We start from the raw sequence: 27,780 nt of genomic DNA on the forward strand, positions 1-27,780 counted from the left end.
GTTCTTAAAGTCGCTCTTAACTTACGAACAGCTTTATGAAACGGCCCCCTGGTCATTATACTAAAAATTACTTGACACAATAAAATTGAAATTTAATCTTTATCTTTAAAGCTACATTGAAAACATTCCAGAGTTATGTGATCATAATCAGTGCTTCATGCCTATGAATATTCACACTTTTCTTCATCTTTTTTTTTTCATCTCTTGAGGAAATTCTCAAATAGTGAGAGAATGTGACCTTGCTTCATTTACATCGATCGTCATCTTTTGCTTTACGTTCCTCTGACATTATTCATATTAGAAAAATTCCATCTCATGTTTGGGGAGTAAACTATAACTTTTGCTTCAAGATACAAACATTTCACTTCATTCTTTTTCTTTCAATTTCTTGACGAAACTGTCAAATAGTGGGATGTCCGCAGTGTTGATACATGCACAAGAATCATCATCTTCTGTTTTAGGTTCCTCCGAATATCATTCATATAGAAAAATCTAAATTTTTTAGTTTAAAATATAACTTTTGCTTCAAGATAGAAACACTATTTCACTTCATACTTTTTGTTTCAATCTCTGGTGGAAACTCTCAAATAGTGGGATGTCCGCCGGCTTGATACATGCACAAGAATCGTCATCTCCTGTTTTAGGTTCCTCCGATATCATTTATATAAGAGATAGTAATATTTCAAATATTTCACCGTGTACATGACATCATAACATTCACAGATAAAGAATATTGTTTTTGTTTTCATAACCTCTTGCATCTGGGCAATGCCATAAAATATGCATGTCCAATTCCCTATTTTGGAGATTCCTGAAATAATTTTGTCTTTGTTTTAAAGTCGCTATGCTTTCAAATGTTCACGGATTGAGCAGTTCATGAAGTTAAATCGAAGAGACATGGGGGATTAGACGAAAAAGGATGATCATATTATTGTGGAGCGTTGTGGCCCAGTGGATTAGTCTACGGACTCTGAAACAGAAGGTCATGGGTTCGAATCCCAGCCGTGGCGTAATTTCCTTCAGCAAGAAATTGATCCACAATGTGCTGCACTCAACCCAGGTGAGGTAAATGGGTACCTGGCAGGAATTTATTCCTTGAAACGCAGCGCGCGTAACAGCTGCACTGCTAAAGCCAGGGTAATTATGCTCGAATACTGTAGAGAGCTTAGAGACTTCTGACAAAGTATTAAGCGCTATATAAGCAAGTATAATTATTATTATAGAACTGCCCAGTAAACACTCTCTCAAAAACATTTTCTATAACATGAGGACATCCTTCATTGCACCAAGCAAACACGCTTTGTTCCATTTAACTTCTCTGACATCACCAAATACCTCCATATTGTAAAAAGAACATTGCCTTACTTCATCAATTATTCATAACATCGCTTTGAACTTTTTCCGTTGAGGCTCCTTGAGAATACCAACAAAGGGAGCAAAGATTTTGCGAAGCGTTGATGAGAATTGCAAGCGACAGGATATATCGAAAGCAAACGCACTTAATTGGCATGGTGCTCATTCGCTGAGCAGTATTGTTCATATTTCATGCATCAAACATAAACATCTTAATTTGACAATCATCATGCATATTGAGTGATTGGGTTTTATTACATTGGATTGATTTTGTATGACTTCAACAAAATACCTATAAGTGGTCAGAACATTGTTATACTTGGGGTTTATGTAACTTTGTGAAAATTGAGATGACTTTCAATAACATGATTTTATGTTTCATTATGATTTAAATTGCCTATAAAGGGTTTATGAAGACACATTCTTCAACACAGAAGGGTTCTTCTCTTGCATTCATTTTGAAGTCTGGTTACGACTAACACTCCCTTGCAGGTTGATAGGTGGTTGCCCAGCTATGTGTGTCACCCCTGAACTGGCTGCTCCGGGGGTGCTACTCCTTGCATGACTAAGATAGGAGGGCTTTCATTTTGGTGTCTGGTTACCACTCCCGCTCCCTTGCAGATTGATATGCGGTTGCCCATGAAGAGCTATATGTGTCACCCCCGAACTGGCTGCACCGGGGGGTGCCACTCCTTGCACAACTGAGGTAGGAGGCCTGCACTGGGCGGCTTGGGCCGGCTGGAACTGGTTCACACCAGGACTGGCCGGATAGACGAAAATGGTCTGGCCATGCTGCAGAGCAGGGGAGGCGACCGAGATGGGGTGGAGGGCCGGAGACCCTGGCTGGGGGTTGGAGAGTTTGACCAATGGTGACATGGGCTTGGGCTGCTGGCTCATGTGCGGGGAGTAGTGGAACTTGGTCATGGTTGGTGTTCCCTGGGGATTAGGGGAACCCCCTCTCGCCATGGGGGACGGGGGCGGAGCTGGGGTCAGGGTGAACTTGGCGGTGAGGGCCGAGTTGGAGCTGCTGAGTGGGGTGGATGACAGGGCCATCTTACTAGTGGGATTGGGACCGCCGAGGCGAACGCTCTTGACGGACGTCAGGTGAAGTTTCCCGGGCACTGGAGATTTGGGTGTGGATGGGGTACCTGGTCAGAATAGAAATAAAACATCAATGCAAACATTTAAATATCTTATTCATACAGATATACAGCACCGAAGTACGACATCAATTTGCCCTTTTTTTTCATTTCTGCATTTTTTTATATTTCAGTAGAGAATGATGAAATACCTCAACCGAATTTGACTGGAATCGGCCCATGGAACCCAATACATGAATAAAATAACTTGGATAACCAAAGCAACAGGCGTCAATTTGGCGCAATGTGACAAAAGCATGCATCAGCATTGGAATTTTTTAATATACGCAGTAAAATAAGCGTAATTTATACAGGAAATCTGCATAAGCCATGGACTCAACCGTGGGTTTTCAAAACCACCTTTGTGAAATCGGGCCTAAGAGATTGATTGCGACTAGTAAGCCTCACCTGGTACCATGGGTTCTCCTTCCTGGCCTTCCTCATCCCACGACTGCTGCATGATCTTCTGGCGGACTTCACGGATCTTCAGCTGGAGGCAGTTCTTGGATGGGAACATGTCCTGGTGTTTGGACTGGAATGCGGCAGTGGATGCAGCTGCGGATAAGAGGTCATCAGGCAATAGTAAATAATATACCACGATTGCAGAGGATCCTGATCACATGATTGGTTGACAGCTCACACATGATCAATCATGTATGCTATTTCACTAACATGCAAGACCAGTCTTGGGTACAATATTATAACCAAGATGAAAGTACATTTAAAGTGATTGGTTAACATTGGTTTGACTTAAAAAATCTGAGGTAGAAGGTTACACTTGTCACCTGTGTCTGTGATATGTTAAAAAAATGAAGCCCAGAAAAAATTGCTTTCAAAAATAATTATTTAGTGCTTAAAAAATTGAAATATAAAGTAACTGGAAATCCCATCTCAATTTCATCCCGTACACTTATGTGTACTATTTAGGCGTCTATAAAGCACCTATTTACAAAATTCGGGATTTGCCTTGTAGTTTAAGCATTTCATTCTCAATAATGGTTGTTTTCAGGGTTTATTAGTTCTAATACATGCACTTGTACACATGTTTCATCTTGGTTTGAGAATTTTTTTAATCGGCTGCTCACAAAGTTAAACAATACCTTTGAATGCAAAGAGCCATATCAATATTCAATAAAACAAATAATGCACACCATTCTGTTCAGGCTATTAGCAAGATTACCAAAACACAGCAACTTCCTACAATCCAAACACCCCAAACACGACAGGAACTACCAAAAGGTATGCATGTACCCTGAAGTGGATAATTCTTCCTTATGCCCACCATGAAGAGCGTACCGTAGTTTTGCCTACAATATCAGTGAAGGTGATGTACAGTGGTGCTAAACGTTAGTGAACCCCACCAAAAAATTCACTTCTTCATGCCTGGTGTTGAATGTAGAAAACAGCACTACAATGGGTAAATGGGTACCGGTAGGAAGTAATTCCTTAAGAAGCTGTGTGCGCTATGAACGCCTAGCTTAGCCGGGTAATATAGAGCGCCTTGAGCACCTAACAAGGTGGAAATGTGCGCAATATAAATATCCTATATTATTACAACATCCGGTGAGCCTGGAGAAACAATTAAATATCTAAAGTATGGCAGAACTGGAACACTTAACTTATGTTCCCTTTCTGGTGGGGTTAACTATTTTTAGCATCACTGTATGTACCCTTATCCCAAAATGCTTCCAAGATAATCATCTAGGGGGAAAGGGATAGTTGATTTACCAGATGGGAAGTAGCCATTGGTCTTGAAGAGCTCTGTGACGAGGATCCGTCTCTGATCCAAGATCCTTCGCAGCGTGGAGAGGGAAGAGGAGGACGATGCAGAGCGATCAAGCTCTCCTTCATATTCATCCAACTCATCTAATAGTAGCAGAAAAAAAAAATATAGTTTACTAATGATAATAATCCGCATTTATATAGTGCTTAACACATCGGAACGACGTCTCGCTTTACAGATATATTATTACCCCGGTCATCTGATCCTTGCATGCTCGCATACAATGTATGCAATGTATTAAGCCTGGTTTACAGACTTTCTCATGAAATCAGTGTTTACTCCAACTACTGGCATTTCTCTTTAAATAAATGGAAAAAATAGAGTGCTCCTCTTTTTGGTTGATAAAAAATCTTACAAACAGGGTAGTAAAAAAGGAGTACATGTAGTTGGCAGGCCTTTCAAGTAGATGAGATTATTTATACTTGGGATCGATCATTAACATTACCATCAGAACGATTCGACAAGGGCTCAAACCTCGAACCCTGATTCAATTTGTTGCTGATGCATCTGAAAATTAGACCAACTGCTAGAAGACTTGAATGAATTCAAATCGTTATTCATACCTCGCATGTTGGTGGTAAAGGCCTCTACAGCTGACTTGTCGCTGAACTTGAAGACAGAGTCGTCCCCGATCACTCTCTTGCCTGGCGTACTGGGTTCGGAGCTGCTCGAGCTCCTACGGTGGGGTGATTTCAGCTTGCATGGTGACGTCGGGTCGTTGTCAGAATCGCATTCGCTTTTACCTGGAAGAATAATAGTACAATATCAAGTAAACTCATTTCACATGTTGAATACTCAATTCTGTAATTCCTATAGACTTTGTACAGGTATCACTCCGTTCCAGTTGTCAACGGGTTGACCTATTTCAGAGGGGTGAGTGACCACAAATGAAAATAGCTGAAATTGCAAAAAATAAAATGAAATAAAGTAATATTACAAAATAAAATTAACTAAATACCTTATTTCAGGGGTGTTAGTGATCATGAATTAAACTAGCTGAAATTTCAAAGGTTCCTTTTATCTTATATAAAGTAAAAAAAAGCTGAAAAATTGAATTTAAAAAATAGCCGAAATCAGCAAAAAGCTGAACATTCATTATTTTGTCGTATTTGTCATGATATATGATGCCATGTCATTATTCCTTCAGGAGTCATTACCGAATATTGTCAGGAGTTGATCTGCAGTTTCATGATGCCTCTCTCACCTAATGATAAAGTGTCTTGCCAATTGAAGAAACTTTACAATGCTTCAATAATATCCCATTCATTTTGTACATAACAATCATCCTGAGGCCTGTTTCATATAGACTTTCAACGATAGTGACTTTGCCACAATAGCAACTACCATGGTAACAGAGCTCATCAACCAATCACAATCAAACTTTCCATGGTGGTTACAAAATGTCAGAGTTGCAATAATTACAACTCTTTGTGAAATGGGCTCCTGAGCTTTGATGTAGAGCCCAGCCACTGAGGACAGTATCTTGCTTCGTGGAAGTGGTTTATGGTACACCATGTGTCAAGTCCAGGAAAGGACTAAGGGAAAATGGATAGAGCTGGAAGAGCTGGAAGTGAAATGGAGAGGCAAGAAAGAGTATCTGTCAGGATTGAGTGTAGTCCTTAAAAGAACAGTAACCCAGGTGGGTGTTTCATAAACTGTATGTAAGAGCGACTTTAAGAATGACTGGTGATCCTTTCTTATGCGCTAAATAATCACCCATCCACATTTAATGGTGAATACCATTTACCACAGGAAGGATCACCAGCATTCTTAAAGTCGCTCTTAACTTATGAACAGCTTTATGAAATGGCCCCCAGAGGGGGTAGCAAAGCTTGGTCATCTTACTTGTGGATCCTTTCCTCTTCCTCCTATAGCTGCTGACAATAGCCTCAGGGGTGAGCGGGATGACATTTCTCTCATTGGTGTGGTCCTCAGGGTGGTACTCGGGAAGCTGTCGGAACTGTGCTTCAAAGTTTACCTCCTCAAGGACCCTGGATTGTGGCGTACGGAATCAATTACAAAAGAAAAACAGAATTAGGTAACTCCTCGTGGCGTGAAAGGGTTAGATGCAATGGGGAAAGATAAGACTTGGCCCACAGATGTTTCTGTCAAGAGAACCATTTCCTTGTGGACTTCTGCAGGGCCCTGTCTTACAAAAAGTTACGATTGATCCAATCAATCGTAACTCTATGGAAATCCATCAGTGTCATTTTTTCTACAGGAATTTTGCAAAATGTCCTTTGTAAGCAAAGGAGAACACACCAAATTGCCAAGAAACCAATGAATTTACAGATATACATTCATATCTAGAATTTTTTGGAACAAACATGCATTTTATATGATGACTAAGCTGGCCGTCCATAGTTGATTGATCCAATCAATCGCAACTCTTTGTAAGACGAGGCCCTTGTACAACCAAGACGCATCACGATGCTGGGTTCAGCTTATAATAGGGCAAAGAAATCAAAGCTTTGAAGCGATAAGAGAAGAAAACAAGAACTAGGTAACTTGATCTAGTGGTGAAAGAGATGTACAAGTATTGGTACAAATTTTGCAATGGGAAAAGGAAAACTTGGGTAGGACCACAGAAATAATTTTTTGTAAGAATAAGGGACACCCTAGACAAGACACACTATACAAGGTACAAGATTCAGCTCGTAACTGCGTCCCAAAATATCTGTGACAGAGTCCATCCCAGAAAGGATGTTGCCGAAGCTCGTAGCAACAAGAAACATGTCACTTACTTTTCCATCCCGTCGTCAATTTTTCTCTTCAGTATGTGCGAGAACTGCCTACTGCCGTCCTTTCCTCCCATTGCTCCCGAGGTCGATGCATGCGTATCCATGGCCACAGAGGTTGAAGCGGATGCCTCATCGCTGGTGGTGGCGGGCTTGTGGGCCTGTCCATTTTCTTTGGTAGGGGTGCTCGTGTCCTGTTGGTTTGGAGCTGGCTGAGGGGATGGGGAAGGAGGCCGTTCGTTGGATGGCTTTTCGACCTGTCCTGCTGGCTCTGCTGAAGTTAAAGATACATGAAGGAGGTTGCAGCAAACACTGATTTCATGAGAAAGTCTTTCAAACCAAGGATAACTGTCACTATATCATCATAGATCTAGATCTGGTAGTTACATATGACTGAAGTTTGTAAAATCATGAAATATAAGCTAATATATGATCACACTGAAGATCACCAACACAGATAGACACGTGGGACAGTGTATTAAAAATTATAATTGCTTGTAAAAAGAACAGACATTTTTTGTGAAAAACATGCTCATTTTGTTTATTTCTTAACACTCACAGAATTCCTTTCAAAATCCCTTGGCACACGTTTTTATTCATACACATACAGACACTTGGATTGTCATTTTATTGGATTCTGTACGAACTCATTTTGAAACTTTACAACTGGCATCAATCTCTAAGTGGAAAGAAAACCTGCTTGAGAAACCACCTATAAATCTTTTTACAAAGACCAGTGTCTATAGTAAGTTCATTGGATACGTTCTTCATAGAAACATGTATCAAGGAAACGTGAGCCTTAAGGCGGCCCACACCTTACAATTGGTCTGCGACCCAATTTCAGAATAAAATGTAAAACGACGTCATAGCAGTCGTACGATTGGCTACAATTTGAAACTAATTTGGCCCTTACTCCAAAATAAAGTCTTGCAATCTTTCAAAATGGTTACATTAGTATCCTTTCAATTAATTTTAACCTCAAATAAAATATGTTTGATTCACATTTTCAGAAAATGAGCAAAATGCGAATTGTTCCAAAGTCGGATAGCGAACAGTCGTAAGGAGTGCGGTGGCCTTAATGTTTACCTGCTCATAAAGACCACTTTTGTAACATATGGGCCATTATAGACAGGTTTGACTGCACTTACCCTGTGAAGAGGCCTCTTGCGACCGTTCATCCTTCTTTTCTTCCGAATCGACTGGTCCATCACTTTCTGTCTTCTCCTTGTCATGTCCATCGCCTTGACTCTCTCCTCCCTCAGCGGGCCTTATTGCAACAGATGACGATGAGGAGGAGGAGGGTGGGGGTGGGTCTGTGTCCGTGTTGCTAGGCGACTGAAAGACAGTTTCTTCTTCCTGGATTGGGCTCTCTGCCGACTTGCTAGACTATGAAGCAAAAAAAACAAGATCCAAAGGGAGGTGTAAGGCACAAAATTCATCAACCCATAATAAGAAAGGTTTTTCTCAAGCCTCTGGCTTTCCTAGGGCGTTTTGTTATTTTGAATAGGCAAACTAGTCAGTTTTGACTATTGTTGCCTTGTAAATTTGCTTTCGGATGATCCTCACATTTTATTTATACCTACTAATCTAATTTTACCCAATAAATTAATTGAATTGAAATTCGTAATTAGTTGAATGTACATTTCTTTTAAAAGTAATCGACAACTAAATTTTGTAGAATACATAATAGATGATGCCCGTATGCCAATTTTTGTCACAAAGAAGTCGAGGACGAGCTCTCATGGGGATTCCTCCACCCACCAATCCCCCCACTGCCTTACTCAGCTGTGAAGTGGGTCCAAATAGCATAGCTCTCTATAAGGGTTAAATCAATGCATTTCAGTCATTCAACATCTGTTAGCATATCCTACCTCTTTTTTATTTCAGGCCATTATATTGACTGGCCTTTCATATACTTGTATTCTTACCCTGGTTTCTCTCCTCGGCGGCTTGTTGCCTCTGCCATTCTCTTCCATATGTTTCCTGTACAGACGACCTTTGCATGACCTCTGTGGTTTGACCCTTGACCCCTCATGACCTCCGTCATCCTCATGACCCGTCTCATGTCCACTCGATCCTTGATTAGTACTGATCAGCTCTGGTTTGTCCGTTTCCAGTCTGTCTTTATCCGTCTTCATATCACCGCCGTCCCCCTGCTTTGCGGGTTTATCACTTGCGTGTGAAAGGGGTGAAGGTTTTTCAGTGTCTTTCCTATTCACTTTCTCCTCCCTGTTCAGATTTTTTTCTTTTGTATCTGTTTGGGAGTCCTTTCTGGGGTCCTCCTGGGAGTTCCTTGGTAGATTTCTTAAGCTTTGAACAGTCTGTGCTGCATGAACGTGGCTCTCGCCACCACCACCTTGCCTGATCGGGACATGCATGTCAACCTTCCCTGGAGCAGCACTCTTGTCTAAACTGCCCTCTTTCCCACCACTGCCGATCACATTCCTCTTCCCGCCCCCTTTCTCACTGGACGCGCTCTGGATAGGTGCAAGCTTGGGCATGGCTTTGTAGCTGGCGTAGCCCTGGCTGGCTGAAGGGGCAGACCCGGATGTGAAAACACTGCCGTTGGAGTGGCCGATCTGCATGGTGGTGCCCATGGTCGCACGGCCCGTCCCCGAGGGACTATGGGGTGGCAAGGTAGTCACGACTGGGATGGTAGCCAGGGTGGCTTTGATCTTTTTGGGTCCCGGCTGGATGCCGGAGTTGTCGATCTGAAGCTGGGTCTGACCTGTCAAAAAAAAAGAAGAAAAAACATTAACATGAATATACCCTGCTTTACTGATAATCTTAATTTAAGGAAATTGAGTCGACTGACAGAGGGACATACCCAAACAGATGCTGAAGGCATGCAAGGGTTGAAATAAATTTTCTGTGTTAACAGGCCCTATACTGAAGTAAAGTTCATTCAAGCTGCATGTGACCAATACAACTGAAACACGTTAGGATTCAAGAGGCAAAACAACTAAAACAGTAAGGTTGTGTTTCAAAAATATTTGTGTGATAAAGTATTGCACTGGAATTCCCAGTTGCATATGGTATATACCACCACAAAGGTCATCATTTTATTCATCAATGAAGTTATGATTGAGCTACCTCATGTAAAATGGTGTTTAAGTATGACTCGTAAGGTTCAATAACTCTTTGTGAAACACATGTCAGACGAGACATCAGCTGATACAGAATCCATCAGGGAACTGTTTCACACGAGGGAAGGATTCTTACCTATTGTTGCGTTGGGCGCAGTATTAGAGTGATGCAGCATCCCGCTGATATTCCCTCTACCGGATGCCGCATCCCCTTGCTTGATGGAGACAGTGATTGGGATGGGTTGCCCGACCATTGTCGTCCCCTGCATCACAACCTGCCGCGTGGACGTCGTCGTCATCGCCGTCGACAGCGTCATCCCCGCAGGCTGGGGGCCCGCAAACATCGTCACGGATGATGATGATGGGGTGGATAGGGAGTAGGATGCGGGGGCGGGGTTGGTCATGACGATACCGGTGATGGGTTGGGATGGAGGGTGAGATGCCTGCGGGGAAGGGGCGAGGCTCAGGACTGGTTTGAGAGGGGGTACTGTCTTGACCGGTTTGGGGGCAACGGTGAGCTGTGACTGGGGCTGAACGGGAGCTTTGGTTGCTGGTAGAATCTTAGCGGAACCTATGAATATAGAAATGATAAAAGAGTTAGATGTTTCTGCATGAATTTATTCATACTTGGTCTAAAGGAGGATGATTATGTGTATAAGTACCTGTAAATAGCAACCACCTGTCATTCAAGGCCACATTCTTTTGGTAACTCTGGGTTTCAGACTCTTTCCAAATCGTTTTACCAGTGGCTGTGTAGCTATAGGGTGACGGATAGCATTTTGATGAGCTTTATTGGTAAGTCAGGCACAAGTGTAGCAAATACGAACCTGGCTAATAGCAGCCACCTGTCTATAAAGGCCATATTTTGTGTGGTTCCCCTGGGTGGTCAAGAAAGACCGGGTTTCACTGTAGAGAAGTACCTACCCTGAGTATTGGTGGTCTTGACTGGCATGAGAGCTGGTTGAATCAGAGTGGGTACTTGTATCTTAGTCTTGCCCCCGTTCCCTCTCAGTGCATCTCCTTGCTGGATGATCACAGGGTTAGGCGAGGCCGCTGCTGCCGACTGAACGTACGTCACAGTCCTGAGAATGGAATAGGGTCAAAGGTCATTGTTAACTCTTAAGTTAACTCTTCAGTTAAGTCTTACAGTGCCTAACATGACTGATGCTGAAAGATATATTTTTCATCTGCTTCAAGCCATTTTCATTTTCTTGATTTCATTTCCATGCCAAAGAGATACAAATTAACTTAATACATTCCAGTCAAGTCAATACAATAAAAATGTCTATATTTACCATCATCACTATCATTACAACTGAAATAAACTAGCAAAAGCAGTAAGACATAAATACTTTGTGAAAATGGTGACCAAAAATTAATTATACCTCTTTGTGGAATCGGACAAATTCTTCTAAAAAAAGGTAAATTAGTTTGAACTCATTCAAAAATCTAGGGCCAGTTCCATAAAGACTTGTTATGATTTAATTCTATGAAAAGTTTACAATCAAATGCGATGATTTCAGTAGCTTTAAACTGTCATTTTAACAGGTTTTATGAAATAGGGTCCTGGGGGGTGTTTCACAAAGATTTAAGTATGACTTAGGTCGCACTTAAATGTTGACGCATACATGATATGCAACGCACAATTTTATTGATCAATACGCAGAAGTGCGCGTCCTCTTGGCATGATCTGACTAATGCTGTCATGCCTTTTATACTGCGCGCAACTAGACATTTAAGTGCAACTCTAAGTCATACTTAAATCTTTGTGAAACACCCCCCCTGGTATGCAAGAAAAACAGGATGCAGAACTGATAAACTAAATCAAATGAAGTGGAATGATAATTAACCTTTGACCTTGAGGCAAGACAAACTTCTGTTGTTGCTGCTGTTGGTGCTGTGTCGTCAGGAGGGCCGTATTGGAGAAAGTCAGTGCCTGAGTGGACACGGTACCCTTCCCCATGGCCGCTGCGGCCACAGTGACCACTGGACTGCAGGGCTGGGTGATGATGTTCACCGGCTGCGAGCTCACCCCAGGCCCTTTAAAAGAAGAAAGAATCTTGTAATGTTTGGAAAATGGACAGGAGCATTTCATGACAAGTTTTGTTCAGTGATTTTCAACAACGAATTTGCTCTCAGCCAATAAGATGCAAGCATTTCTAGTAGCTTATAACAGATGTCATTGATTTAAGGTTTGGAAAACAGGGGTGCTTTTCATGAAAAGTTTTGTCAGTGATTTTCAATAACTAATTTGCTCTCAGCCAATAAGATGCAAGCATTTCTAGTAGCTTATAACATATATCATTCATATTCAGTGTTTTGTGAAATGCTCATCTGAAAGACATTAACAAAACTTTAGCCATAATATTTTCTTACCATTATGAAAATCCAGAGCATTGCAAAGATGCTAGATGTTGGAAACATGACCAACAACAAATGGGACAGATTAAAATCAACTTCATATCGCAATTGATCTTTATTACACAAAGTCAGATCAATCGATATTGAGGACTGTTGAATTCGATATGTTTTATTCATGATGTGTTTTCAATGTGGAAGTTTGGAAATGAATTTTTAAAAATCCATATTTTATCCTTCAAAATAGAAATAATGAAAATTCATTTTGCCCAATTGATCGCAGGCCTGACCCTTTTTTTATATTATAACTAAGCTTCTTGTTGTTAATAAGCAAATTTGAATGCAAAGTTTGCTATTTGATAAGAATTTTCATAGAAAGCTTGCTCCTATTTGTTAAAATGGGAAAAATTCTTGGTAACTCAAGTCATGCAAAAAGTTGTGCGTGATGAACAGACAGCTTTATAAAACGGCCTTAGGTCTCACCTATTGTGACTCTCTGCTGAGACTGCGGAGTGTTCGTCTGGAATCCCGATGACTGAGACACAGTGACTACCTGCTGAGCAAGATTCATCGGTAGCGGTTGCGTCGTGATAACCGGGATAACGGTGTGGATGTTCCCATGGTTGAAGATCTGTTGGGTGATCATTCCCGTGTTGGGCGCAGCATGGTTGATGGAGGTAGCCGATATGGCATGTGGTGCGCCCCCTGGAGTCTGATTGGTGACAAGGGTGACTTGGCTTGGTTGCTGGACAGCCTTGATGGTCACCTGAGACTGGGGTTGTGTCGGGGTCAGTTGGAGACTCCCGACCTGGACGTTGGTCGTGCCGGTGACCTTCGACCCCGTGTTAATCTGTGGGATAGAGGGCAGGATGTACTGGAGCTGCGCCACTGCAGGATTCTGGGCCATGTTGTACGTCTGCACCGGAACCACGCTCCCGTTAGGTTTCAAAACCAAGTTGGTCAGAACTGTTGGGGTCGTTGGGACCTGGACAGGTGCTTCTGCTGGGGGCGGGGTTGCTAGTATCTTCCCCTGGATTGTATTGACGTTGACGGCATTCGTGGCGATCATATTCGTAGTGAGAGGTTTGATGTTTGCGAATCCCGGTTTAGGAGTCGTGGGTGTACTCGGCGAAGCAATAGTCACATTAGTGAGTCCACCCGGTCTCCCAATCTGAACGACGCCACTCTGGAACTCCATGCTCGAGGCACGCTGTAAGGTAGATCCTCTGCTAACAATTGCTTGGACTGAGGTTGGCACTAACGTCGCCAAGTTCCCGCTTCCTTGGACATTACTCTGTATGTCCGATGTCCTCGCAACAATGACAGACGTTGGCAATGACTGGTTCAAGTTGGCCGGAGTAGACGACGGCCTGTTCGGAGCTATGGTCACATGACCTGGGACAATCACCGCCCCGGGGCTTGGCGCAATGCGCACGGTGGTTGGTAATCCAACCGAATGAGTGTTCCTGACCAATGCCTCTCGGGGTGCGGAATGCTGAGGCTCTTGTCCAGACACGCTACTGTCTCTCTGGTCCTTCCCGCTTCTATCATCCAATCCCTGATGCGTTGTACCCTGATAATCCTTAGATTCATTTGTCCTTTCCTGTCCTGCAGGTTCAGATTTAGATAAAGTCTGTTGCTGATTTGAGTCTGCTTTTCCTTTCCACGGATGATACTCGTGGAAAGCTTTTGCTTTGCTCCCGACAGCATCCGTCCTCCCACGCGGAGAATGCGCCTTGAACACCGCACCGGTCGGCTGGAACGTGCTCTTCGTCGTCACCGGCCTGGAGGATGCTCCGTCCGTCTGATCTCCTCCAATCTCGTTCCTGATTGGTGAGTTTGAATCAGGCTTGATCTTGATTGGCTTAGGCCTGTAGGGTTTGTCAGAGGGTGGGAGCTGCTGCTTCATGACCGGGGAGAAACGCTGCTGAGGGAACGCTTTGTTCTCGATCGTCGTCTCGTTTTCAGATTCTGTCTCTGAGTCACTGACTTCCACGTTTTCCTTGCATTCCAGATCAATGCGTTTGCTCTGTGGCATATTTCTCTCTTCTCCATCGGCAGCTAGTAATGAAACAAAAAATAATTACATTATTACATTACAACAGAAGTTTTTCTGGGACCTCACTGATAAGACATCCTTATTCTTTCTTGCATTCAGAATTTCATTGTTCAGTTGAATATTTCTTTTCTATTCTCACTCACAGTGCAGGTGCAACATATGAAAAAGCTGTCAACCATTAAGCCAGTTCGTAGTTCCTTTCTGCGCATGATCAAAAGATTCTACGCATGATCAGAAGGTCATTTGTACTAAAGTGACATGGCGCTTTAAAATCTAATGAGATAAGCACCAACTTTGATGTCTTGATTATTCATATATTCTTTTGAATTGTCTTTTTCATTTACATCCACAAAAAACAATACTTCCACGAACGACTGGTATTTCACAGTTTGCAAAGTACATTGTGCAACATACTAAGATATGCATTCAAAGAAGGGATGCAACAAATGCCTTCATTAAGTGTTCATTTGTGTGCTATTCTAGTCACCTGGTCTATTCAATTTCTTCATCCTGCTACGTAAGGCAAGCTTACGTAATATCTTGCTTTGAAATCTGCCTATCATGATGAAAGAAATGAAAGGTCATTTGACCAAACTTGTCCATGAAGTAACTACAAAATGGTCTATAGGAAAAAGAGGCATCTTATGATAATGAACATTGGTTGCACGGGCTTTATATTTTTTATTGTTATTCTTTATTCTTTATTTTCTTCAACAAGCGCACACATACTTACCTAGAATGCAAATAGCACTTCCACTTTTTTTTCAATTAAGAGGAACCTCATGGCCCCGTAACACGAAGGTTGGCGATTAATTGCTAAATGAAATGGCTGATCACGATCACTGTTGCAGGCGCATTTTGTTCAGTAGACTGACTGGGAACCAATCAGCATTGTTCTTTCAAATTAGCGATTAAACATCGCTAACTTTCGTGTTACGGGGCCCAGACTTTCAAAAGTCATTACAAAATGCATGAATTAAATTGAGATAGTAAAACATACCAATGACATCGTCATCACCCTCCTCATCGATGACCATCCTCTCGTCGTCACTCAGCGTCTCCTCCGATTCTAGCCGAGGTCTGGGGTGCTGCTTGAGAGGGGTCAGGGGTGCGAGAGGTTTGGTGGTCGACGGTGGCTCATCACCCGCCTTGGGCTTCAGGGGGGAGGAGCGGCCCGGAGTACTGTCTGGATTGGGTGTGGTCTGGAATTATACAAATCATTAGAACAGAGTTATGGTAATAATGACCTTCCTGGCTTCCCCAATACTTTGTTGCTCCAAATTATTCGCCAAAATTCTACCGGAGTTACCTCAACAGAAGCAGATTAATATAGTTCTGCCTATAAGTCTCTCTATTTCTATTAAGATTCTATTTATAAAGTTTTATCCATCTTTTCTTGAATAATTATGTACATGTACAGGTGCAATGGATTGTTTATCTTGCAACGTATTTTAATTTCATTAGCTTTACTTTCTACTTTGGACTTCTTGGTTTCTCCAATACTATGGTTCTGCCTATATGTCACTCTATTCTATGTAGATACGTACTAAGTCCCGTAAATCAGGACTGCGAACACTCTAATACCTGTTTGGGTGTGGGAGGCGTCGGCCTTGGAGAGTGAAGATTGGTCGGACTTCCCATGGTCATATGACTCAGACTCAACGAACGCTTCTTAGGTGGGAGCTGCAACATGGCCGCCGATTGGCAACGCTCCATGGGCACTGGACTCTGCTTGATGGTCGAGGGCGCTTTCTCCTTCTCAGGGATGGGGCCAAGCGATAAAGACTTCTCTGTATCCGATTTAACTACAGGGAAAAGGATAGTTTTTAGATTAATGAGCAATACAACAAAAACCCTATTCTTGCTCTTAGACTCTGTATTTACTTTCCCCATTTCCCCCATCCAATGTACTTTCAAATGTTTATCAATGTGTTCATGACAGTGCTTTATGTTTTAGCACTCAGCATGTACACAAGTGGGACTTGGATCAAAGTCCAAACAAAAGGACTAAACAGTTTTTCACTTCTTTTTATAGCTCTATCATATTTACATGGGTTTGTTTGAAGTTCAATTATCTCAGCATTACCAATTATTGTATAACTCCCATGGTCCCCGAGCAGGACTGCAATCTCAGACTCCAATGGTCAATTACTTTCTATAACTCATCTGGTTCCAAAGCAGGACTAGGACCAGAGTCCGCACTATTAGACTCAAATAGGCAATAATTGTCTATAACTCACCTGGTTCCCAAGCAGGACTAGGACCAGAGTCTGCACTATCAGACTCAAATAGTCAATAATTTTCTATAACTCACCTGGTTCCCAAGCAGGACTAGGACCAGAGTCTGCACTATCAGACTCAAATAGTCTTCTCTTCTCTTTATGGATCTCCCCATGGATCGGACTCCGAAGCCTTCCAGGACTCAGCATCCTACTTGGGCTAGCCCGATGCAGAGAACCTGGGCTAGTCAGCTGACTGGGGCTAATCAGTGGCAGCGGGCTGGTCAGTGGGCTCATCATGTGATGTGATGGGGAGAGGAGGAGCGGGCTGGTGACGGGACCAGGGCTGGTCAGTGGGCCGGGGCTTGTCAGGGGGCCTGGGCTAGCCATGGGGCTGGTGGAATGCCCGCCGGAACCCGACCCCCCGCTCGCCGACTTCTTGCGCTCCCGGCTGCACCACTTCCAGTCAGGATGGGCCTTGAAGTGAGCCTCTTTCACCTGTTAGACAGAAATACATATTTTACCCCACTTCATCAAAATCATTCACAACTCATAGAAGATAATTGTACAAATACACAAACATTTCTTCTTGATTGTGCTCACAATATCAATCTGTACATTCTTTCTCCAAAGAAAATTAAGGACTCTGAAGACCTGTTAACCCATCTGGAATGCCAGTTCATGGTAATTGTGTTTCTTCTTTGGTTTGAGTGCGTACCACTCTCCCAAAATCTTGCTGACAATTCTATTGCCATGTTGTAACCACCTTTCTTAAGGCTGGGACTTGAACCAACGACTCTACAATAGAAATGCTAACGAAAGCCAAGAGACGTTAACTCACCTGGAATGCTAATTCATGGTATTTCTGTTTCTCCTTTGGTTTGAGTGCGTACCACCACTCTCCCAAGATCTTGCTGACAGTTCTATTGTCTTGGTTGGGATGTCTTTGATGGACCAGAGCTCGATGTCGCTTGCTGAAGATCATGAAAGCATTCATGGGACGCCTCACATGGTCTTTGTCTCGACTCTGTGAAGAAAGAGGAGGAAAGTGAAGACTCTAGACAAAGGCCTACAGGTAAAAAATATGAATAGCCAATGGTGGATTCGCCTACAAAATGTTTAGAATACTTCTCATAGAATGAAACATAGCTCCATAATTGCTACTAAGCTCAATATGAAGTGTCATTTGGCTTGAACTGAATTAAATAAAAATAAAAAAAATCATATCCTCAAGCAAAGCAGCTCTATGATAATTCAATTAATAGATGTAACTTCTGAAGGTTTCCATGGCGAAGAAGAATAGCGTAGTAGGTTTCACGGAACATTATGTATCTTTCTTGGGCGAATGTTGGTCCTAAAACGGACCACCCAAACTCAATGTTTCGACAGGTGTGTTCATGTCGTCTTCAGGACAATGAGCAAAGTTAATAGTGCAACAAATTTTCTGAGCACAAAATTTCTGAAGCCCTTTAGAAGGAAAAAACCTTTGAAAAGTAGGGGCTTGACCAACCTTTCTTGGACTTCTTGGTTCCTTCTCATCCTTGGGTAACGAGCTGAGAGATTGTGATCGTCTCTTACTGGGAGATACACTATCGGCAGTGGGAGGAAAGGTGAACGCACTGGGTCTGAGCGTAAAAAAGAGACAGATAGGATGAATGATCATACCTAATAATTGTAATTACCTTTGTCATCATGATAGCAGCAAAGGTAATATCCATATTATGGTTAACACAATTACTGTAGTTACAATAAGGATGGTGATGATGATGATCGTCATCGTCGTCGTCGTCGTCGTCGTCATCATCATCATCATGAGGATGACAATTATGGTGGTAATAACGCTAATGATGATGATGGTAGTGATCGTGATGGTAGTAAACAAATAATAAACGTAAGCGCGTTCATGCAGGGCCAAATAATGAATGACATGCGAGAAGAGCCAATGGATGTAACGCATCAAGGTCCGCAGGATATCCATCTGGCGAGTCAAGCACAGAGTTTGTTATTTAGGCCCTCTATAAACAAGAATGCGTGCATTGCTTGTTTTATACACCCCACCCATGTTACTGAGTTGCCCCGAATTATATATTTGATCTAAATTCTACATGTAGATGATGCCAGAACTCGCACTATCCTGCACTCTGACGTCAGAGTGCAGGATAGTGCATTTTGGATGCAATATCGCAATTTGCTGAATATCATGTGATCCGATTTGGACCAATCAGATTACAGAACATTCTTGGGAGTTGTAAAATAATGATTGTAGATTATGATTATAAAGGTGATGTTGATATGCTGATGCTCATAATAATAACCATCCCAAGAATAATCAATGAATACCAACCACAACATCAATCAGGCAAGAAGAAAGAAAGAGACTAATTGATATATTCTAGATTAGAAAGAATCATAACTCCATAGCATAAATCATATCACAAAAATGGCTTCTTCATCAAGACTGAGGAGCATTTCATGAATAGTTTTGTTAGTTTTGTCATCAACAAATGTTAAAAGCTACCAAAAATCCTTCAACCCGATTGGCCGAGAGCAAGTTGGTTGGTGAAAATTACTGCAAAACTGTCCATGAAAGGCTCCCCGGGTTCAATGACAGGTTAAGAGAGACAGGTAGAGTGTGAGTGACTTCTTACCCTTCTTCCCTTTTTGGCAGGAGTCCATCGTGTTTTCCCAGGATAGTCGTTCCTTGCACCGTTCTCACTCCAGACAACTTTATCGTATCACCTGAGAGAGGAGAAGGGGAGGGGAAGAGAGGAAGGAAGGAGGTGAGAGATGAGAGAAGATGGAGAGAAAAGGAGAGAAGTAGAGAAAAAGTGAGAGGTCAGCAGGGGATGAGAGATGGAGAGAGGGGGTATAATGAATGAGAGAGGAGAGAGAGGGGTAGAGAGAAGGGTAGAGAAGTGAAATAGAGAGAAAGGGAGATGTGATATGTAGAATAAATTAGCAAAGACAGAGATAGAGAGATAGAAAGAACAAGTGGAGATATCAGAGGACAAAGGGGAAGCATGAGACACGTAACAAGCCATAGTCTCCTTTCACAGCAAACTCTATATACTGTACAATGCATAATACTGTTGAAAGAAAAAAATCCTTGAGTTATATTATAATACTTGGTATAATATACTGTATTTAGATCAAAATTATCTCAATATTGTCCATTATGTGAAACAAGTATTAACCTCGGGCCATTGCATGTAGTTTGTGATTGAGCAAAGTCAACATGAAAGTCTCAAATATGCACTTACATGTATGTTTGCAAGAAAAACAGCATGCAATCAAATTCTTGAGTTTCAAATTCTTGACTCAATCAAATGTAAAATGCATCAAAAAATAAAATACAAAAAATAAAATAAGAGCATCCTTGTGTTATATTCCCACGACAAAATACTTCAAGAGCTCCGAAGTTGTAACATCATTGTCCATTATATGAAACATGTACTGTCCATGGGCCATTGCAGAATTATCAGACAGTTTGTGTTTATTAAAGCAAAATCAACATGAGTCTCAAATATGCGCTTCTGATTGCTAGAGTAAATTACCACAATATTGTCCATTATGTGAAACAAGTAATATCCTCAAACCGTTGCATGTAGTTTGTGATCGAGCAAAATCAACATGTAAGTCTGAAATATGCGCTTCTGATTGCAAGAAAATCAGAATGCATTTAAATTCTTGGGAATGATTTGATTGCATCTCCCTCCCTAAATGGGCACCTGGACCTAGTATGCATTCAGATGGAATAGATTGCAAACTTAGCCATGTATATGGACATAAAAATTGACTGACCATTATAAGCAAGGCTGCCACGGACGTTAGCATCAAGGCAATGTTGCCATCAGTGATCAATCTTAAGCCCCGAGGCTCCACCCCCATTGTTGACATCATCAACTCACCTTGCATCTGACTGGCTGCTCCCTGCTGACTGCCAGGTACAGCCTGGGCTTCGCTGGGTGTCGGAGAGGAAGAAGCAGAAGGATGACTGATGTTGAAGATAGGGACCAGAGAATGCCAGTAAAAGACAGGTACATGGCCAGGTGGGACTACAACTTGGGCTACAGAAAAAAAAATGAAGATTGCATTTAAATCAGTCTTTTGAATCAGCTCCTGAATAGCTTTAATGGTTTTGATATAATTCACTTGAGTCTACAAGCAGTTGGTATAGATCTCAGACAGTCTAATACCATTTGGGCAAATACCCATTTTTTCTCCATCACTTCGGTGTAACTCCTGTTGGGTAACACTACACTTGGTCTAGTACCCACTCATAGCCAAATTCTTACATATATAAAGTCTAATTCTCATTTTGTCTAATTTCCATCTCATCCATTTTTTTACTTTGTCAAATGAAAATTTGGTTCATAAACACTTCATTTGAATAACCTTATAGACTTGGTAAAAGACCAAGTGAATATTGAACAAAACTGACCTTGCCTGACTGTAAATTAGACAATATGGTAAATGGCTTAAATGGCTGAAATGGCAATTGCACTAAATGGTTTGTAGACTGCCTGGTTGTAGATGAACTAAGATTAATCGTAAACCTTTGTGTTACGGAGCTCAGGTGCTTATTTCACACATTTCAGTCAGGAGGGGCACATGTGAATGAAACGCCATTTCGTAAGGTGCAAGCTCTGGACCTCTTGTGTGAGAGAGCGCTTTTAAATCAGACTACAGTTCCATACGTGATCATACTCACCACTCCCATCCTTCTTATCTCCTTTGCTACTGTCCTTTGCACCCTTTGTCACCAGCGGTACTAAAGCTGATGGAGTCATGGGGGCTTGGCCAACCTGCTGCTCGCCTTGGGGTACGACGCGCCCACCTTGAAGAACATCTCGCCCCTGATCACCGCTCTTCTGCCTCCTAGTTTCTTGGACAAATACATCATCTCCAGAATGCCCTTCCTTTGATTGTGTTCCTTTACTGGTCTTATCATTACTGGGACTTGTCTGGGTTTCCTGGACGTGGATACTGCCAGACATTGTCTGATTCGGTGGAGCCAAGAGAGCAGCTCGGAGTTTGTTCTCAGATGGTGGTGGAGGGAATTCAAAGTGGCTTTTCTCTCCTTGAGGATGCTGCTGATGTGGCTGTTGGTGCTGCTGCTGCTGCTGAGCCTGTGTAGATACTGCTCTTGGCTGCTTTGTGACGTTGACCGGCGATAGGATATGCTGTCCCGACAGCTGGCTAGGCGTGCCTGACGACGACCCAGAGAGCTGGGCCGAGACGGGCGATTTGGGAGTACTTCCGCTTAGTTCCACTCCAGAGTCCTGGCTATCTGTTCTCCTGGAATACTCCCTTTTGGCATGCTCCATGCGAATCTGGAGCTTGTGAGGGCTGACCGGGGTTGCAAAATTGAGTCCTGTCTGCACCGTCGGTGTAGAGCTGGAGCTGTGACCAGGCTGGAGTCTAGGGGATGTGACCTCAGATGACCTTCCAGAGATTGGTGTACTGCTTCCCCACCGGCTTGGAGTGCCAGAGTGAGAGCCGTGTTGCATCTGAAAACGGATAAAATTCAAATGTCAGAATCGGGAACACCAGTTAGTTTTCTCACTGGACCTGGAAAGAAGCCTGGGGGTGTTTCACAAAGATATAAGTACATGTATGACAAAGATTCACACTTGAATACTGATGCGTAAATGATATATATGCAACGCCCAATCTCTCAGAAGCGGGGGGATGGGGATGGAGGGGCTTCAGCCCCCCCCCCATTTTTTTCAAAAACCATGTAAAAACATAAACATGACCATATGATTGTGATGTTTTGCATGGTCACCCCTGCCCCCCTCCCCACTTTGAAAACAAATCATGATTGATATAAGAACTAGTAAGTTGGATAATGATAAACTCAGATGAATGAAATACCTCCAATGAATACTATTCATCTACATTCAACGATTTCAGTTTCTATTCAACTTTGTAAAAACATCTATATTCTGAACATGATATGTATAAAATTTTGAATGTTAATTTCATAATTTAGTCTTTGGGTACTCTAGAAATTTGTACAAAAAAAAACAAACATTAATATACATACCTATCAATAGATCATTAAATGACCAAAGTATAATAGATTAGCAGTTTCAATTTGTTCAAATAAATTAATGTAATGGAGTGAAATGAGACCAAAAGGTGGGATTTTCTTGAAAACACTGCAGCAGAAAAAGAAAAGTTTGAAACATACTGGGTACCTTTTAATGTTTGAAAAGCTTTTTCAAGTTTTCAGGATAACAAAATTGTATAAATCGATAATGTGTTCATTCTGCTGTTTCATAAACATTCAAGAAAAGACAGACAAATAAATGTCTTTCCCAATACATCAATTTGGCCATGGTAATGGCAGGAAACCTGATGATTTTTAAGTATCAACATGCGCTTCCGATACAGTAGGCAATCATTTCCTTCATCAATTCGTGTTATCAATTCCTGATTGATCATTTAATTAGATTAGATTTCATAGTGTTCAACATTCATCAAAGACATCCCACCATGAATATCGATTTTGTATGTCTAACATTCGCAGACTTTATAGGTATTGTTTTGTATTGTCCCTACCGGAAATCTTTGCACCCCCATTGCCATTCCCGTCAGCCCCCTCAATGGCATGATTGATGAACCATTGAGCGTTTTCATGACAAAACGTGAAGCATAATCAACAAACACATTCATCAAAGCATATAAACAATCACCTCTCAACTATCCCTATAAATACTGGATACCCTTCTTAGATACATAACACGATGCCTCCGGAGGAATATTAGGAAACTCAAACACGACTACAAAATATTTAACCCCCCAAATAAAAAAAAGAGGAGAGAGGATTTAAATGGGGGCAGCAAGGAAAACTGATGTTGTTGGAGATGAGGTCTCTGGGATGTATATTTTGAGGCGAGGTAGGACAGCACAGGACAGTCTTGCAAATAACCAATTACTTTAGTTATAGCTGTCTGGTACATGCCGCTTTGGGTGAAACGGGTATATTCATTTCACCGATCCAGGCACATGACCGGCATACAAAGCGGACTACATATGGGAGGTGTTCTCACTAGACCCGAGTAGTGGGTGGGATCGGATGATGCACCCGCCAGGGGAGTTTTTCTTAAAGCAAATAAAATAGTCCAGTGATTTTCACTGACGTATGTGTTCTCTGAACCAATCAAATCTATGCGGGGGCATTATGGTCTAATGGTAATGACTCTCATCGTTCAATCCTAATGAAGTGGGTTCGATTCCCAGCCAAGGCGCGTTTTCCTTCTGCAAGAAATTCACCCACATTATGCTGCACTCAACCCAGGTGAGGTGAAAGGGTACCTCGTAGGAATAGATTTCTTGAAACGCAGAGCACATAACAGCCGTTCTGCTAAAGACAGTGTGTAATTATGCTGCGTTACTGAACATGTAGAGCGCTATTAAAGAGACTTCTGAAAAAATGACTTAAGCGCTACATGTATATCAGCAAGCATAATTATTATCTTCATGCAAGCACTGGTCTGCACCTCCACGGATACCACAAGCAGCCGTGTCTTATAAAACTTTGCAATAGATTCAATTCAAATCACACTCAATTTGCGGTTGATCACATCTCCTTACAACATATGTTTTAATAGATCACTTACAAGTCTTTGTAAGATGGGGTCCGGGGGCCCCGTTTCACAAAAAGAGTTACAACTATGGTAACTTTGCCATAATTGTGAGTACCCTGAACCCGGGGGGCCACTTCAATTCACGAGTGGATACCATGCGCGACCATGGGTCTCGAAAAGCACCCTAAACACGTAATATCCATATTCTGAAAATGAACCCCTTAACAAGTATTGGCGTGTGAAACCCTACCCTTAACAAGTATTGGAAACAAAACGATACTCTTGGCAAATATTCCCTGAAATGAACCCCTAAACAAGTACAGGAATGTTTTATTGTTACGGGTCCTTCGGTCGTCGGCTTTACCTTATTTGGTTTAGTACGACCCCACCTTCTACTCTTCGCGCAAATAGGACTCTAAACACGTATTGTTGGGGCAAAAAGGACATCCTTTATAAAACATTCTAATTTTGTTTTATCATCCCCGCAAATTCGACCCTAAACACGTAATTTTCCGAGCGAAATAGATACCCTTTTTTCATTATTTTTGTGTTTTTGACACCCTTATCACGTTACGTACGTAACATGCCCTATCGTGAAAAGGACATCCTTTTTACGTGTTTTTTTGGTCGCGCATGGTATCCACTCGTCAATGTAAGTGGCCCCCCCCCCCGGGACCCTGAAAAGCTTTATCGTGACTGGCCGCTATAAAGCTGTTACGATGGTAGTCACTAAAATTGCAGAGTAACCATAGTTTTACCTTCTTCGTGAAACAGGCCCCAAATTTCCACCCTTTAAGAGGAATAATGACAACGGACCCATCCAGAACCTAATTTCTCTTTTCAGGTGGCAGCAGAGGTGTATGATTACATGTGGAGAGAATGGACAGGCTCGAGCTTGGCCAAAGTAGATGGCCAAGGATGGCTATCACTAACTCTCAATGGGATCGCAGAAGAGGAATCCTTAAATTTATCCAGTCTTCCTGAATCATACCTTCATGTAAAGTAATGCATTGTCACCAAATCTTGGGTGTTTTACTTAGAAATGACTGATCACATGTTTAAAATATTTGTAATTTAAAGATAAAGAGAATGGACAGAGAAGCTTGGCCAGAGTTGATGGCGGCGCATGGCTTTCACCAACTCTCAAAGGGATCAAAGACAAGGATTTGCAATAAAACATACAGTCTTTCTGAAACAAAAAATAAAGTACCTACCTTTTGACTGACTGACTGACTGACAGACTGAAAGACTGACTGACTGAAAGACTGACTGACTGACTGAAAGACTGACTGAAAGACAGACTGAAAGACTGACTGAAAGACAGACTGAAAGACTGACTGACTGAAAGACTGACTGACTGACTGAAAGACTGACTGACTGACTGACTGACTGACTGAAAGACTGACTGACTGACTGACTGAAAGACTGACTGACAGACTGAAAGACTGACTGAAAGACTGACTGACTGACTGACTGAAAGACTGACTGAAAGACTGACTGACAGACTGAAAGACTGACTGACTGAAAGACTGACTGACTGACTGACTGACTGACTGAAAGACTGACTGACTGACTGACAGACTGAAAGACTGACTGACTGAAAGACTGACTGACTGACTGACCAACCGACTGACTGACTGACTGACTGACTGACTGACTGGAAGACTGACTGACTGAAAGACTGACTGACTGAAAGACTGACTGACTGATTTATTGATTGATTGATCGATCGATCAATCCGATCGATCCAGGTAAATCAATCCAGGTTCAACAACTCTACCAGCACAATGTGTCATATGTGTCAGAATATTAATCTGTAAAGTTATTTTAATAGTAGGATTTGTTGACCTCTGAAATGAATTATCTAGACCTTCCTTACTATTTCAACTTTTTAAAACTAATTAAAACAAACAGACAGAAAAGATGTTTTTGTTTGCAGCACAGTCTGTTGAATGCCTATAATAATGATGATTTTATACCTGTGAGATGGGCATGAAAGTGGTCTGACTGCGGTGGCCGAAGTGAGCAGGAGACGGTGTCTTGGAAGCGGTACGGGGAGAGTGGGGAGCCGAGTGATGCTGAATCGGTGTGAAAGACGGCGTTCCCGATCGCGAGTTGCCCAACGATATCAGCATGTTGGCAGCCTCGGCCTCGTCCATGTCAAACTTAGACGGGTCAATCTGGGGTCGCGAGTCTGAAAAGAAGGAAGGAATGAACACACATTAAGGATACTTGACAAATATTGGCTTAAGAGGGATCAATCTGCAATGTCCAGTGACAATTTTCATGTTTACTTGGAATACAATCCAAGACTTTCATCTTTTTTCAATATTACAATAAATCTCTCATGATACCATGGTTGATATCCTCTAATCTCAAATATATGACAATTTGAATTTTTCTATGTTCTCTTTTCTGCTGGACATCAAATACAAATGGCACGCCGCAAAACAGATGACATTACAGAATAAAATCCTTTGAACCTTATAAATTGCTGTATCTTCTTCCAGTTGGGATATATGGCAATATTTGAAGAGTTCCGGTGAAGCATCATGTACTCTTGTCGGAGCAAGTCTTCGCTCTTCACGAGCCAGCCACAAGATTTGCTGTTGAAAGCCGCAAAGCCTTTCAGACAATAAATAGATCAAAATTTGGTTTCCCTAAATCTTAGTTTCTGCCATTTTGGGAAAAGCTGAAAGACGACAACAAAGGATTTTGTCATTACCCATGTTAAGAAGAGGCCAAAGAAGGAAGCAAAACAAATGGTGGGAATTCTAATTTGATACCGATACATTTTTCCTTACAATTATGAAAATACTTACCTGATTTTCTTATTTACGAGATAACTCATACATCTACTTGATTTGCTAGTTCAGCCCTCTGGACTGCCATACCCGAATAGAACTCCCAAGGATTTAAAAAGCGCGAGCGCGCCCTCTCCCGTTCAGGCTTACTACCCATGATCACCGCGCAATTAGCGTCCATCTTCCTCACCTTTCGCAAGCCCATACGTTGAAACATGTTGCTACGCAAGGCGGAGGGTCGGTGGGAGGGTATCAAGTAGATGTATGAGTTATCTCGTAAATAAGAAAATCAGGTAAGTATTTTCATAATTTACTTCAATAACTCCATACATCTACTTGATTTGCTAGACCAGCACGGACTCAAACCGTAGGGAGGCATGTTTTCAATTGTAAGCCTAAGAAAATTTAAAAGAAAAAAACAAAAACAACGAAATTTAGGGAGAGGGGGAAAAAGCCGCAGCTGCTTTAAGCGCCGAAGCAGCAAATCTCGCCTCGCTGGACGGAATGTCCTTCAAGTAGAAAGAAGTGAAGGAGTTAGTTGAGCGCCAAAAGGCGGCCCTCAAAAATGTCCTCGAGAGGAATGCCCTGTATACTCAGGAATACTAAGTAGCATGGGCCCTCGGCCTAGTGTCAGGAGAACAACATC

The 27,780-nt window shown here is 42.1% G+C and overlaps 1 protein-coding gene across 3 annotated transcripts; it reads right to left on the minus strand.

The window, feature by feature from the left end:
• Positions 1-1,151: 1,151 nt before the first annotated feature.
• Positions 1,152-26,585, minus strand: LOC121420046 (protein capicua homolog). Of its 3 annotated transcripts, none has more exons than XM_041614570.1 (21): positions 26,310-26,585; positions 21,447-22,245; positions 20,644-20,802; positions 19,384-19,474; positions 18,246-18,360; positions 17,577-17,762; positions 16,831-17,233; positions 16,101-16,321; positions 15,517-15,718; positions 12,941-14,518; positions 11,950-12,139; positions 11,024-11,181; positions 10,236-10,670; positions 8,942-9,741; positions 8,162-8,399; positions 7,020-7,284; positions 6,121-6,287; positions 4,839-5,018; positions 4,221-4,358; positions 2,901-3,047; positions 1,152-2,501 (listed from the first exon to the last, which is right to left on the minus strand). In XM_041614570.1, the coding sequence occupies exons 1-21, from the start codon at positions 26,487-26,489 to the stop codon at positions 1,936-1,938; spliced, it is 7,218 nt and encodes a 2,405-aa protein (XP_041470504.1). In that variant the 5' UTR covers positions 26,490-26,585; the 3' UTR covers positions 1,152-1,935. The 3 variants fall into 3 exon arrangements, with proteins under 3 accessions (XP_041470504.1, XP_041470505.1, XP_041470502.1); XM_041614571.1 differs by having other exon boundaries at positions 6,121-6,266; positions 7,020-7,287; XM_041614568.1 differs by having other exon boundaries at positions 7,020-7,287.
• Positions 26,586-27,780: the final 1,195 nt, after the last annotated feature.

Source organism: Lytechinus variegatus, chromosome 8 (genome assembly GCF_018143015.1).
Source record: "Lytechinus variegatus isolate NC3 chromosome 8, Lvar_3.0, whole genome shotgun sequence".
NCBI classification, from domain to species: Eukaryota; Metazoa; Echinodermata; class Echinoidea; order Temnopleuroida; family Toxopneustidae; genus Lytechinus; species Lytechinus variegatus.

What these genes read in the sequence shown, in the direction of transcription:
- LOC121420046 (XM_041614568.1), bottom strand. Translation starts at nt 26,489, where the DNA reads ATGGACGAGGCCGAGGCTGCCAACATGCTGATATCGTTGGGCAACTCG. An exon ending in AGCAGCCAGTCAGATGCAAG is followed by an intron (nt 19,475 to 20,643) that starts GTGAGTTGATGA and finishes CTCCTCTCTCAG; the next exon opens with GTGATACGATAAAGTTGTCT. An exon ending in GCAAGAGGCCTCTTCACAGG is followed by an intron (nt 7,288 to 8,161) that starts GTAAGTGCAGTC and finishes CTTTAACTTCAG; the next exon opens with CAGAGCCAGCAGGACAGGTC.